The sequence below is a fragment of the Mauremys mutica genome, chromosome 1 (genome assembly GCF_020497125.1).
Source record: "Mauremys mutica isolate MM-2020 ecotype Southern chromosome 1, ASM2049712v1, whole genome shotgun sequence".
NCBI lineage: Eukaryota > Metazoa > Chordata > Testudines > Geoemydidae > Mauremys > Mauremys mutica.
In genome coordinates this window covers 326235201-326248244 of record NC_059072.1, presented here as the reverse complement: position 1 = coordinate 326248244, position 13044 = coordinate 326235201, and the positions used below count along the sequence as shown (strand labels likewise).

General features: G+C 42.8%; 1 protein-coding gene across 2 annotated transcripts in view; it reads right to left on the bottom strand.

Moving 5' to 3' along the window:
- The window catches only part of RDX (radixin), a 117434-nt gene that overhangs the window by 22473 nt on the left and 81917 nt on the right, over positions 1-13044 (bottom strand). For both annotated transcript variants that reach the window (XM_045018186.1, XM_045018179.1), the window contains exon 5: positions 738-1012. In XM_045018186.1, the coding sequence (XP_044874121.1) occupies positions 738-1012 (275 nt within the window). The remainder of the gene's footprint in view (positions 1-737; positions 1013-13044) is intronic.

Here is a 13044-nt window from a genome sequence, read left to right as displayed (position 1 = left end):
AGTGGCTAAAGCACTCTCCTACAATGTAGGAGACCCAAGTTCACATCCCTTCTCCACATCAGGCAGAGGAGGGAGTTGAATACAGCTCTCTTACATCCCAGGTGAGTGCCCTAACAGTTGGGCTAAAAGTTATAAGGTGGGCATCACCATCATTTTCTGAATGGTGTCTAGTCCCCCTTCAACATTTTTTGGCACATTCATATCAAATTCACTAGTAGTTTCAGGTCTACCAAAACTTCTTATTTTGGCAAATAAACTATTCAAAATATTTTGCCCAGCTCTATTAAGGAATCCACACTGATTTGCGAACTGGATGGTTCCAATATTTATTCACAGAAGGCATTGATTCCAGAGAAGAGGTAGGAATGTGCATTATATACCACTTTAATATTAACTCATTGGAACAGAGAGGAAAGTTGCTTGACTAAATATGTGCAATTACCTTAAGACAGAGCTAAAGAGTTACAAAAAATTCAGTTCTCACAAGGACTGTACAGTTCTGATGCCTACTCTTCACTACTCAAAGCCCAAATGATCTCCTCCTTTACTCCAAAATTTTACCAATGAAACAAACACTCACTTCAGAGAACCGCCACCACCATATGGCTTAACATTAAAGAGGAGATCAATTATAATATTGAAGAAACTGATACTCGGATTTTAAAAGCTAAGAACATTTTTATTAGCAAGTTTACAATTCTGCAGCATCCATATAGCAGCTGCAGTTTCCCACTTACCGCTGGGGGAGGAGTCTGTCATTGGCCAAGTAGCCTAGTTTATGAATCTCCTTATTGTAATCTCCATACTTGGCTTGGACAGCATAGGAAGCCAGTAGAACTGCAGTTTCAGGTGGACAATAGATTTCATCATTTAAAATGGCTTCTTTGACTTGCAGGAAGAACAGTCTCTGAGTTATTTCCTGAATTAACTCCTCAGATACATCCTCAGGAAAAAACTTAGCCCTGAACTTAAACTGTAGAGGATTTTCTTTCCTTACATCTTGTTGTGTTACCTGAAAATATAAATTAAAGACTTTAAAGGAGCTCTATATAGTGTTTAGTGTATTTACTTCAGTAACAATCAATTAACTGGCAATAACACAGAGTAATCCAACTCTTCCTGGCAATCCAGTTATTAGCAATGACTAAGGCTCCCGGAAGTCATGGATTCTGTGACCTTCCATGACCTTTGTGACTTCTGCAGCAACCCATGTGGCTGGCCCAGGAGCCACCTGAGCAGCGCGGGCAGCCCCATGGCCGTTGCACTGGCTGCTGCTGGGGCAGTCTCGGAGGCCCCCTCCGGCCTGCAGCAGCAGGAGTTTGGGGGTGGGAGGGCTCAGTGGTGGGGATTCCCTGCTTAATGTATCCACTCTAATGTTCTGACAGCCTGGCAGGTAGGAGGCTGAGAAATTGATATTGTGTCAGATACACCAATTCCACAGTTACATGCCTTCGATGCATAGGGAATGGGATCGGGCTCCTCCCTGTCGATTTATATAAAACATGCAAGCAATCTTGTCAGTCTTTACTCATATAGTCTTGTTTCTTATCAATGGCAGGAAGTGGAGGCACACATTGCGAACTGCGCGGAGGTCTAATAGATTTATGTGTAACTATTATTTTGGAGGGAGACTACCTGTCCTGAATTGTATGGTGTTGCAGATGAGTTCCCCAGCCTATCAAGGAGTGAGTATCATAGAGGATGGATCACAAGGAGAAAGTAGTTAAGGACATTGAGGTCAATGGTAATTGAGACAAAATATACCATGGTTTTACAAAAGGTAGATCATGCCAAGCCAACCTGATCTCCTTCTTTCAGATGGTAACAGATTTTTTTAGATAAAGGAAACAGTGGATCTAATTTACCTTGATTTCAGTAAGGCATTTGATACAGTTTCACATGGGGAATTATTAGTTAAATTGGAAAAGATGGGGGATCAATATGAAAATTGAAAGGTGGATAAGGAACTGGTTAAAGGGAAGACTACAATGGGTCATACTGAAAGGTGAACTGTCAGGCTGGAGGGAGTGGAGTGGAGTTCCTCAGGGATCAGTTTTGAGACCAATCTTTTTATTACTGACCTTGGCACAAAAAGTGGGAGTGTGCTAATAAAGTTTGTGGATGACACAAAGCTGGGAGGTATTGCCAATACAGAGAAGGAGTGGGATATCAAACAGGAAGATCTGGATGACCTTGTAAACTGGAGTTTAGTAATAGGATGAAATTTAATAGTGAAAAGTGCAAGGTCATGCATTTAGGGATTAATAAGATTTTTTTCTGTTATAAGATGGGGAATCAGTTAGAATTAACAGAGGAAAAGGACCTCGGAGTATTGGTTGATCACAGGATGACTATGTGCCGCCAATGTGATATGTCCGTGAAAAAAGCTAATGTGGTCTTGGGATGCATTATGCAAGGTATTTCCAGTACAGATAAGGAGGTGTTAGTACCGTTATACAAAGCACTGGTGAGACCTCATCTGGAATACTGTGTGCAGTTCTGGTCTCCCATGTTTAAGAAGGATGAATTCAAACTGGAACAGGTACAGAGAAGGGCTACTAGGATGATCCAAGAAATGGAAAACCTGTCTTATGAAAGGAGTTTGAAAGAACTTGGCTTGTTTAGCCTAACCAAAAGAAGGCTGAGGGGAGATATAATTGCTCTCTATAAATGTATCAGAGGGATAAATACCAGGGAAAGAGAGGAATTATTTAAGCTCAGTACCAATGTGGACACAAGAACAAATGGATATAAACTGGCCACCAGGAAGTTTAGACTTGAAATTAGACAAAGATTTCTAACCATCAGAGGAGTGAAGTTCTGGAACAGCCTTCCAAGGGGAGCAGTGGGGGCAAAAGACTTATCCAGCTTCAAGACTAATAAGCTGATAAGTTTATGGAGGAGATGGTATGATGGGATAGCCTAATTTTGGCAACTAATTGATCTTTGAGTATTAGTAGTAAATATGCCCAATGGTCTGTGATGGGATATTAGATGGTGTGGGATCTGAGTTACTACAGAGAATTCTTTCCTGGGTGTCTGGCTGGTGAGTCTTGCCCACATGCTCAGGGTTTAGCTGATCGCCATATTTGGGGGCGGGAAGGAATTTTCCTCCAGGGCAGATTGGCAGAGGTCTGAGGGGAAGGGGTTTCGCCTTCCTCTGCAGCCTGGGGCATGGGTCACTTGCTGGAGGATTCTCTGCACCCTGAAGTCTTTAAACCATGATTTGAGGACTTCAATGGCTCAGACATAGGTTAGGGGCTTGTTGTGGGAGTGGGTGGGTGAGATTCTGCGGCCTGCGTTGCGCAGGTCAGACTAGATGATCATGATGGTCCCTTCTGACCTTAAAGTCTATGACTATGAGTGAAAGGAGTCCCCGTGCACACGTTGTTGGGTTGCGTCCACCAGCGTAAAGAATCTTTGACTTTGGTTGGCATCATAAGATGTCTGTTTAGGCCATGTTTGTGTAGCATGTAGATGGTTCTGAGCCAGCCTTGAAGACAGCGCATGTGGAGACACACATGTCCTACCACAAACGTGGTTGCAGACATGTGGCCTAAGAGTTGAAGGCAGGTGCGTGCTGATATGTGTGGACTGTTCATTACTGAAGAGATGAGGTTGGTCATAGTAATAAACCTGTTGGTTGGTAATGACGCTTTGGCTTCCAGGGAGTCGAGATGGGCCCTGATAAAGTCTAGCTGGTGAACGGGTTTTAAAGTCAATTTTTGTGTGTTTCTATAACCCCAGATTCTGGAAAAGGGCAATCACCCTGTAAGCACTGTCAACAGCATCTGCCAGGGTGGGAGCTTTTAGTAAACAGTCGTCCACGTAAGGGAATATTATTACCCCTTGCTTGCGCAGGTGTGCTGCTACTACTGCAAGAATTTTGAAGAAAACTTGTGGTGCTGTGTAAAGGCTGAAAGGTAGGACCTTGTATTAATAATGGTCCGTTCCCAGGATAAACCTGATGAACCTCCTGTTAGCGGAGTTCCAGTGTTGGTATAATAATTGTTAGTGTGACCATCCTGAATGATTGAACCCTCATGAACTTGTTGAGGTTTGTGGGATGTAGCATGGGTCTCCATCCTTCATTTTTCTTTTGGGTTAAGTAGTAATGGTAGAAGAAACCATTCCTCTTGTGTAGTGGAGGAACTTGTTCCACGGCACCTAAATGTAGAAGATGGTTTACTTCTTGTCGTACAAGGTGCTTGTGAGAAGGGTCCCTGAAAGGGGACAAGGAGGGGGGTTGGGTGGGAAAGATGGAAGTAAAGGGAATCGACTAGCCCATGTGTATTTGAGCAGGGGATTGGACTAGATGACCTCCTGAGGTCTCTTCCAAACCTAATATTCTATTATTCTATTTCTAGGTCCCACTTGGTGGTGGTGATGGAAGACCAAGCCAAATAAAAGGGAGTCAGACAGTATCTGAAATGAAAGTTGGATGGTGTCATTAGCACTGTAGAGTGGGGAAGGTCTTTCAGACCCTCAACCAAGCCCTCAAAATTGTTGCTTCAAGGAGAAAGATTGAGACGTTGATGGTGGTAGTGGTCGGCATCTCGGACTGCCACTGATGTTGGGTATACGAGGCATACCTCTTGTGCTGCTAGTAAGCCTGATATCTGGTTTGTCTTCTTTGTGGGAGGCGTATAAATCCCCAGTGGACAGAGAGTCACTCCTGAGTCCTTCGTCATGTGGAGAACTTGGTCCATCTTGGCAGTGAAAAGTTTGTGTCTGTTGAACGGAAAGTCCTCCACCATGGACTGTATCTCCTGGGAAATCCCAAGGAATGCAGCCTGGATGCATGGTACACATGACCAAGGTGGTAGCCATGGAACTTCCTGCTGTGTTGACCACATTCAAGATACCTGTAAGGTAGTTCTGGCCACAAGCTGGCCTTCGGATACAAGAGCTCTAAAGTGATCCCTTTTGTCCTCCGGAATATTAATAAAGTCCATGAATTTTGAATAGTTGCAGTAACGCCGCACAGTTGACGAACTGGAATTGTAGGGTTGATGAAGAACAGATCTTGTGGCCAAAAAGGTCTATCCATTTCCACTCTTTGTCGATGGGTGTCAACTTGTACTGTTTCTGTCTATCATGCTGGTTGACGGAATTGACAATGAGTAAATTTGGTGCAGGATGGGAAAAAAGAAGGTCCATACCTTTGGAGGGGACATAATACATTTTGTCAGCCCTCTTGCAGATGGGTGGTATAGTAGCTGGCATCTGCCAAGCTGTTTTTGCTGGCTCTATTAGAGCATCATTAAATGGAGGCGCTATTTTGGAAGTTGAGGAGGCTTGTAGGATGTCCACAGTTTATGTTGGGCCTCTGGGACCTCCTCAAGAAAGATCTCTAATCCATCAACCACACATTTAAAAAGTTTTTTAAATTGCTTAAAGGCGGCAGTGGCTGTAGGCGGTGGAGACATTATAGTCTCATCTGAGGAGGAATTAGTAGGTGGCATGGTGTCTTGCTCTATGCTCTCCTCCCGTTGACAATTTCCTCATGGGACTCTGATGTTGCAGGCATTGAGGGTGGTGGTGGCAATCTAATCCCCTTCCTATAGGGACTGGGGAGCCTGCTGTACTACCTTCTATAGGCGGCCCAGGGATCCCAGTAAGGCATTGTACGGGGAATGGCATGGGTGAGGCCATCCACAAGTGCCCATACCATGGCTCTATGTCTTGCCTATAATGAGACCTCGATCTCAGAGGTCCAGGGGTTGGGTCCGGTTGTACAGGTGAGGAGTGGTGTGAGGAAAAAACTATCCTCTTCCTCTGTGCTGGAAAGTGGAGGGACTATTGGACAGATGGGTTGTTTCAGTACTGAGTGCACCACGGAGTCGTTGGTGCTGAAAAATGCTGAGTCTGGCATCGCCAATACAAATAGGTCTTTCTGATGAAGGAAGTGGCATGGTGCCATGGCCTCACCGTTGAAGATCTTGGTGCCGACAGTTTCAGTATCGCAGTCAACTGTGCTGATGGATTGGCAATAGAGTTGCTGGTACCAATGGCGTCATTGTCGATGCAGTCAGTGCTGAAGAAGCTGATGGAGCAGGCATAGCCTGTGTTGGAGGTCTTAGTGCCATCTTCAGCAGTGTCAACGGTGCAGTGGAGCAGGTAGGTTTGCTTTTGCCTCTCGACTCCATACAGGAGTACTGGCAAAGGTCACTGTGCAGGCAGTGCTGGAGGATCCCAGTGCTTCATAGGTACTTAGCTGTGGTGCGGTCGGTATCAAGGAGAGAGACCGAGCTGGAGATCGCTTCTTTTTGGTCAGTTCTCTCTGAGGAGAAGTCGCTGATTGTTTCCTCGTTGATTTTTTTTTTTTTAAGAGGAATGAGCCTTCCTCTGAGAAGAAGGTGAAGTCCCTGGAGCTATTTTTCCAGAGGTAGTCTGCTGGCTGGGGTCTGAAGCTGGGCAGAGACTTCACCATTAAGATGAGCTTGGGGCACAGATCTTTGTCCCTCCGAGCTTGAGCCTTTAGGATGCTGCTGTGAGTGCATTTCTGAGGGATGTGCAACTCACCCAAGCAGTGGACAAACAGTGTCCATCTGATAACAGCATGGCGTCTTGACATGACAGGTAGCGCTTAAAGCCTGGTGGTTTTCCACAGGGCCGTGTCAGGAATCAGAGGCTGCAGCAGAGCCAGCATCCAGGCAACCTAATGAGACCAACTAGCCTGTAGTAGGCTGCCTGAGTGGCTACACCATCTGATTGGTTTGAGGAGGCAGCAGACCAGCGCCAAGCCCAACAGCCACAGTAGTTCGGTCGCTCCTCAAAGATTCACCGGTGGTTATGCTAGCCCTTGTGCCCGCTTGTTCCCAGCCTTGCTCCCACTTTGTGCTCAACCCCAGCCTTCCCCCTTCCTTGCCTCACTCCAGGTAACTCAATTCTAATCCTCAAATCCAATTCCTCACTTCTGACATCTGGAACTCCGAGTTCTGACCCCTTGGCTCCAGCTCCTGCTCTAACTATGGGCTCCAATTCCGGGCTGCCAACTCCTGATCTAACCACTAGATGTCACTCCTGTTCTGATCATTAGGCCTGACTGTCCACGTCCTGGTCATGAGACAGGAAGGGTGTGAGCCAAGAGTGTATTCCATCCCTAAGCCTCTTCAACATGTAAGCAGAATTTATTCTGAGACAAGCCCTGGAAGATTTTGACAAACTGGATGGAGCTGGGATTTCCATTGGTCAACACCTCTTAAACTAACCTCAGATATACTGATGATCAGACACTCTTTGCCACAACTATCAATGTAATGCAACAAAAGTTGGGAGTCTGTAAAAATAATTAGTGAGGAACATGGACTATCCCTGAATAAGGTGAAATGTAAATCCATCCACTTTGACATTATTAACAAAAAAAGGATGCAAGCGGACATCACAATTAATAATCAAGTGATAACTGAATTCATCTATTGCCTCTATCTGGGATCATACATATCCCACCAAAGAGGCTGCCTGAAGATATTGGAAAATGTTTAAGAATGGTTTGCTCAGCTATGCCCTTCCTTACAAAAGTGAGGAAATAACGCTGCATCTCAAAATGTATGAAGGTTGATTGGTGAAAGCTTAATTTTTTCCATGGTGACTTATGGATGTGAATCATTGAAAATTAAGGCAACCGACAAAAAAAACCTGAAGCTTTTGAGATATGGTGCTGGCAAAGACTATTGTGTATCTCCTGTATAGAAAAGATGATGGATGCTTATGTTAAAAGTATTATTGGAGAGAAGCAGAATCTGCTCTAAGAAATCAACAGGCGCAGGCTTATATACTTTGGTCACACCAGGAGTAGAGATGGAAATAACCCTGAGAAAGTTATCATGGAAGAATGGTGGTAGGTCAGCATAGTAGGGGATGACCAGAGAGAAGATGGATAGATGGTATGCAGCAGATCACTAAGAGGTCAGATGTTGAGTGCTTGAAGCCAGCGATGGATTGAGAAGGTGTCAGAAAATTTTGCTGTCATCACCAATATGACACAAATAAATGGATTTTACTTATTTTCCTTGATTCTACTTATATTCCAATACTAACCACTGCTGAGACAAACATGTTAAAATTAATGTAAAGTAAAATTTGTAGATGTAGCAAACGGTAATAGAAATGTTCAGAAAAAACACTGTCAAAGTCCCCAATCCTTCACATGTAAGGACATGCTTAACTTTATGCATTGTGAGTAGTCCTACTGAGCTCGATGGGACTATTCTTACTGCATAAAATTTAAATGTGCTTAACTGCTTGCAGGACACGAGACAAAAATCTGTAGATTTTTCCCCTCTCATTCTCATCTCAATAAAATTCATCCCAAATTCTAAAAATCTTTGGGTTTATGTTTTATAGTCCTTTTCTGAATAAGGAAATATCTAAATTATTGAGAACTATGCATCCAACAGATGGCTGCATGATGTATGCCTAAGGCCAGGTGCTTGTTATGTCCATGATTTCTGTGACAAGAACCATGATTGAGAGGTTTTTTGTCCATAAAAGTTATGGAGTGTGCTCAGCGGAAGTTTTGCCATTGATTGAAATAGAGCCAGGATTTCACTCATGGTCTTTTCCATCCTGGCCTGCCTGCTCTTGAGCAAGATTTTCATTAATATCTATATTTGACTCTGATTTGGTGTTTTACTAGATGTTAACATTTTTTAATGAAAAATACACATAATTAAAATAGTATGTCATGGTGAAAACTATTTTATTTTAAGATAAAATTATGATTTTTGCATTTTTTTGCCATGACAAAGTCAGGATTCCCCCTTTAACACTGACATCCAATCAACCCCATCCACATTTAACTCAAATATATATATGTAGTAATTTACAAATGAAATCTAGGGTATTTTATTGTAAATATTTTTAAAGACCAATTGTTACCCTACAAGTTCTTAGCTAAAGTTCAATAAACTGTAGGTTGCCCAAAAGAGTGTGTGCAAACTGGCTTAAAAAGTAAAGAGTACCCAACAGTTAAGGAACTATGTAGTCACCTCTTCCCCCCACAACCCCCCGAAGAATCAATATGGACACTGTTTTATAAAAAGAAAAATATCAAGTTCTAGTTCTATTACTTGTGCAGTAGAATCTGCCTAATTAATATATGACAAACTAATTTCAATTTCCAACATAATATTATGTCCATTCAAAGATAGAAAAATATATTTGAAAATTGCCTCTATTTTAAGTGATGAACCAGAGCCAGCTGGGGCTTGGGAACACAATGATCAAGAAGAGTCACAACATTATTATTTATTATTTATAGTCTGATAGTGCTTAAATGCCTCAATAGGTCTTGCTTTCTAAAGTGCTCTTAGAATCAAGGGAGATAGGAGGACCGTATAAAGGCAATTATTTCATCACTGTATCAGAAATACATCCTTCAACTGCAGTTCTCTTCTTCAACCTTTAAGACAAAGCAAAAAAGTCACTGGATACGTGCTTCTAATGAAGACAGACCTGAAAAGTACTCCATTCTTAAAATGTTATGTGCACTACAAACTGAAAGTTCAGAAAGAACCACCATGACATGGGTTATCTAGAGTATTTACTTCTCATCAAGTGAAATAGCAAGGGAAAATTCTAGTAAATTATTGCCTATTCCAAAAGGTAAGTTACCTCCCAAGACTATATTTTGCTTAGCTTCCACCTAGAAACAAAAATAGAACACTGCTGCCAAGTTATCCATTAAGTCTTAGATTCCTCAAGCATTGGATGAAAGCTACCAGAACTAACCAAAAAGAATTGTAAGCTTTAAGTATCAGAGGGGTAGCCGTGTTAGTCTGGTTCTGTAGAAGCAGCAAAGAGTCCTGTGGCACCTTATAGACTAACAGACGTTTTACAGCATGAGCTTTCGTGGGTGAATACCCACTTCTTCAGATGCAAGTGGTGGAAATTTCCAGGGGCAGGTTTATATGTGCAAGCAAGAAGCAAGCTAGAGATAACGAGGTTAGATCAATCAGGGAGGATGAGGCCCTGTTCTAGCAGTTGAAGTGTGAAAACCAAGGAAACCAGTTTCTCCTCCCTTGGTTTTCACACTTCAACTGCTAGAACAGGGCCTCATCCTCCCTGATTGATCTAACCTCGTTATCTCTAGCTTGCTTCTTGCTTGCACATATAAACCTGCCCCTGGAAATTTCCACCACTTGCATCTGAAGAAGTGGGTATTCACCCACGAAAGCTCATGCTGTAAAACGTCTGTTAGTCTATAAGGTGCCACAGGACTCTTTGCTGCTTCTGTAAGCTTTAAAACATTTATTTATTTGAAAGTGAGCTTCTGGGGGATTGAAATCTCATAGATAACCTTCCAGGTGAACAGTTTCAGTTCATCATGCCTATCACAATGTGGGGCAAAGGCTGAATAAATGGCAACCTCAGAGTACAGCTAGTTAGGAATCTTTTGCAATTTAATTTTTTGTTGGAAAATGCACACTTGTCAAACTCATGACTTTTCACAGGAACATATCAGATCTGACTAAACGTTTCTCAGGGAACATCTACATTGAAATAAGAACAGGAGTACTTGTGGCACCTTAGAGACTAACAAATTTATTTGAGCATAAGCTTTCGTGGGCTACGGCCCACTTCATCGGACGCATAGAATGGAATATATAGTGAGGAGATATATATACATACAGAGAACATGAAAAGGTGGGAGTTGCCCAACCAACTCTAAGAGGCTAATTAATTAAGATGAACTGTTGTCAGCAGGAGAAAAAAAACTTTTGCAGTGATAATCAAAACAGCCCATTTAAGACAGTTTGACAAGAAGCTGTGAGGATATTTAACATGGGAAACAGATTCAATGTGTGTAATGGCTCAGCCATTCCAAGTCTCTATTTAAGCCTAAATTGATAGTATCTAGTTTGCATATCAATTCAAGTTCAGCAGTTTCTCATTGGAGACTGTTTTTGAAGCTTTTCCGTTGCAAAATTGCCACCTTTAAATCTGTTACTGAATGGCCAGAGGTTCAAGTGTTCTCCTACTGGGTTTTTTAATGTTATGATTCCTGATGTCAGATTTGTGTCCATTTATTCTTTTGAGTAAAGACTGTCCAGTTTGGCCAATGTACATGGCAGAGGGGCATTGCTGGCACATGATGGCATATATCACATTGGTAGATGTGCAGATGAATGAGCCCCTGATGGTGTGGCTGATGGGATTAGGTCCTATGATGGTGTAACTTGAATAGATGTGTTGACAGAGTTGGCATCGGGCTTTGTTGCAAGGATAGGTTCCTGGGTTAGTGTTTTTGTTCTGTGGTGTGTGGTTACTGGTGAGTATTTGCTTCAGGTTAGAGGGCTGTCTGTAAGCGAGGACAGGTCTGTCTCCCAAGATCTGTGAGAGTGAGGGCTGCCCTGGGTCAGCTAACTCAGGGTTGTAGGGCTCAGGCTGTAGGGCTAAAAATTGTAGAGTGCACATTCAGTCTCAGGCTGGAACCCCACAAGAAGAATGTGCCTCAGAACTCAAGTCCCTAGCATGTGCCCTATGAGCTTGAGTCAATTACCCAGGCTCTGAGACTTGGAACCACGGGTGTTTTATTGCAGTACAGATATGTCCTCAAGGTTCAGGAGGGAATTTCTGGACAAGACCATAAAGAGAAACCATGCCACAATAGCCAGAGCAGGGACTTGAACCTGAGTCTCCTACATAGCAGATGAGTGCCCCAATGGAGTCAATTTTGGCTCAATGAATATTTATTTATACAAAGTGGAACAGCTCCAACAGGAGAAATGAAGAGAACGTCACCCAGAAGAGCTAACAGGCTGGTGGTTAAGACACTTACTATAAGGATGTGGGCACTTGAACCCAGGTCTATAGAGCCTGGGACAGCTAACATTCCCACAGTGCCATGCAGAAACACAGCCAGGGAGCACCATGGAGAATAAGTGCCACAAGAAGTACTGCCCAAGGAAGCCAGAGTGACATTACCCTGTGGCCCTCTGATTGGCCAACCACTCTATTTAACCTTAATGGGTGCCCCAGGAAGTTGTCTAGACAACACTACAGACTTCAGGCCTGCTGTGATTACAGAGCTCACCTCGTCTTCCGATTTCTGGCCTCCAATCCCAGCCTGGTTCTGACCCTGACTCTTTCCTCCTGACACTAGCTTGATACTACCTCTGATCTCCAGTCTCCAACCTAGTCCTGACTTTGACCCTAACTCTTGTTTATTCAACCTGACTCTACTGATTCCTCCAACCCCTGCTCACTGACCACCACAAGTCAGGGACTATCCAGCCCAGCCAGACCTCCTACACCCCAGTCCCTACACTCACTTGGGATGTGGGAGATTCAGGTGTAAGTCCTTGGCCTCCATCTAATCACCAGGTTATTGGTTATTCTGGGGGTGGATATCTGTGTCCCCCTCCACCCCCCAAAAAAAAGAAAGAAAAAAAAGAAACAGGAAAGGTCTGTTTCATTCTGATGTGAACTAGGAAATTTTTTGAAATCCCAAAAGTTTTATGAGATGAGCATATCATTTCCCACCCACCTCTACATCTAAGGATTGCTCCTAAAAAAACAGAATCACTACACCATGCAGGGATGGCGGTTTCTCTAAAACATGAAACGAAAGGCACTCTAGGCTAAAATTACAACCAAAAGGCATTTGCCTCTGTTTGAAATAGCACCTTCTGATGGCACCTATTTTTGAAAATCCTGGCCTAGGTAGCAATATAAAGGGAAAATTCCCTAGCCATATTCATACTGCATTGCTTTTTAAAACCTATTCCTAACTTTTCTTCCCCAAAAATAATTTCTGCTGCATGAAAGGGACAGAGGGAGAAAGCTCATTTTGTGATCAAGGACAATGAAATATGATAGTTTTTCTAATATGCAAATCACCACAGTAACTGAAGTACAGGAAAACATATCTTCATCTGAGTCAAATAAAATGCCGATACAACTGTGCAGTAAGATTCCACTTGTTTATAAACAGTTGAGCTGAACTAATCTTTAAAGAAATGTGTCCATTAGATTAAAATTTGTAATATAATATATACAAGTAGCAAGTCTGCATATAAACTATTTCAAATTAAAAGT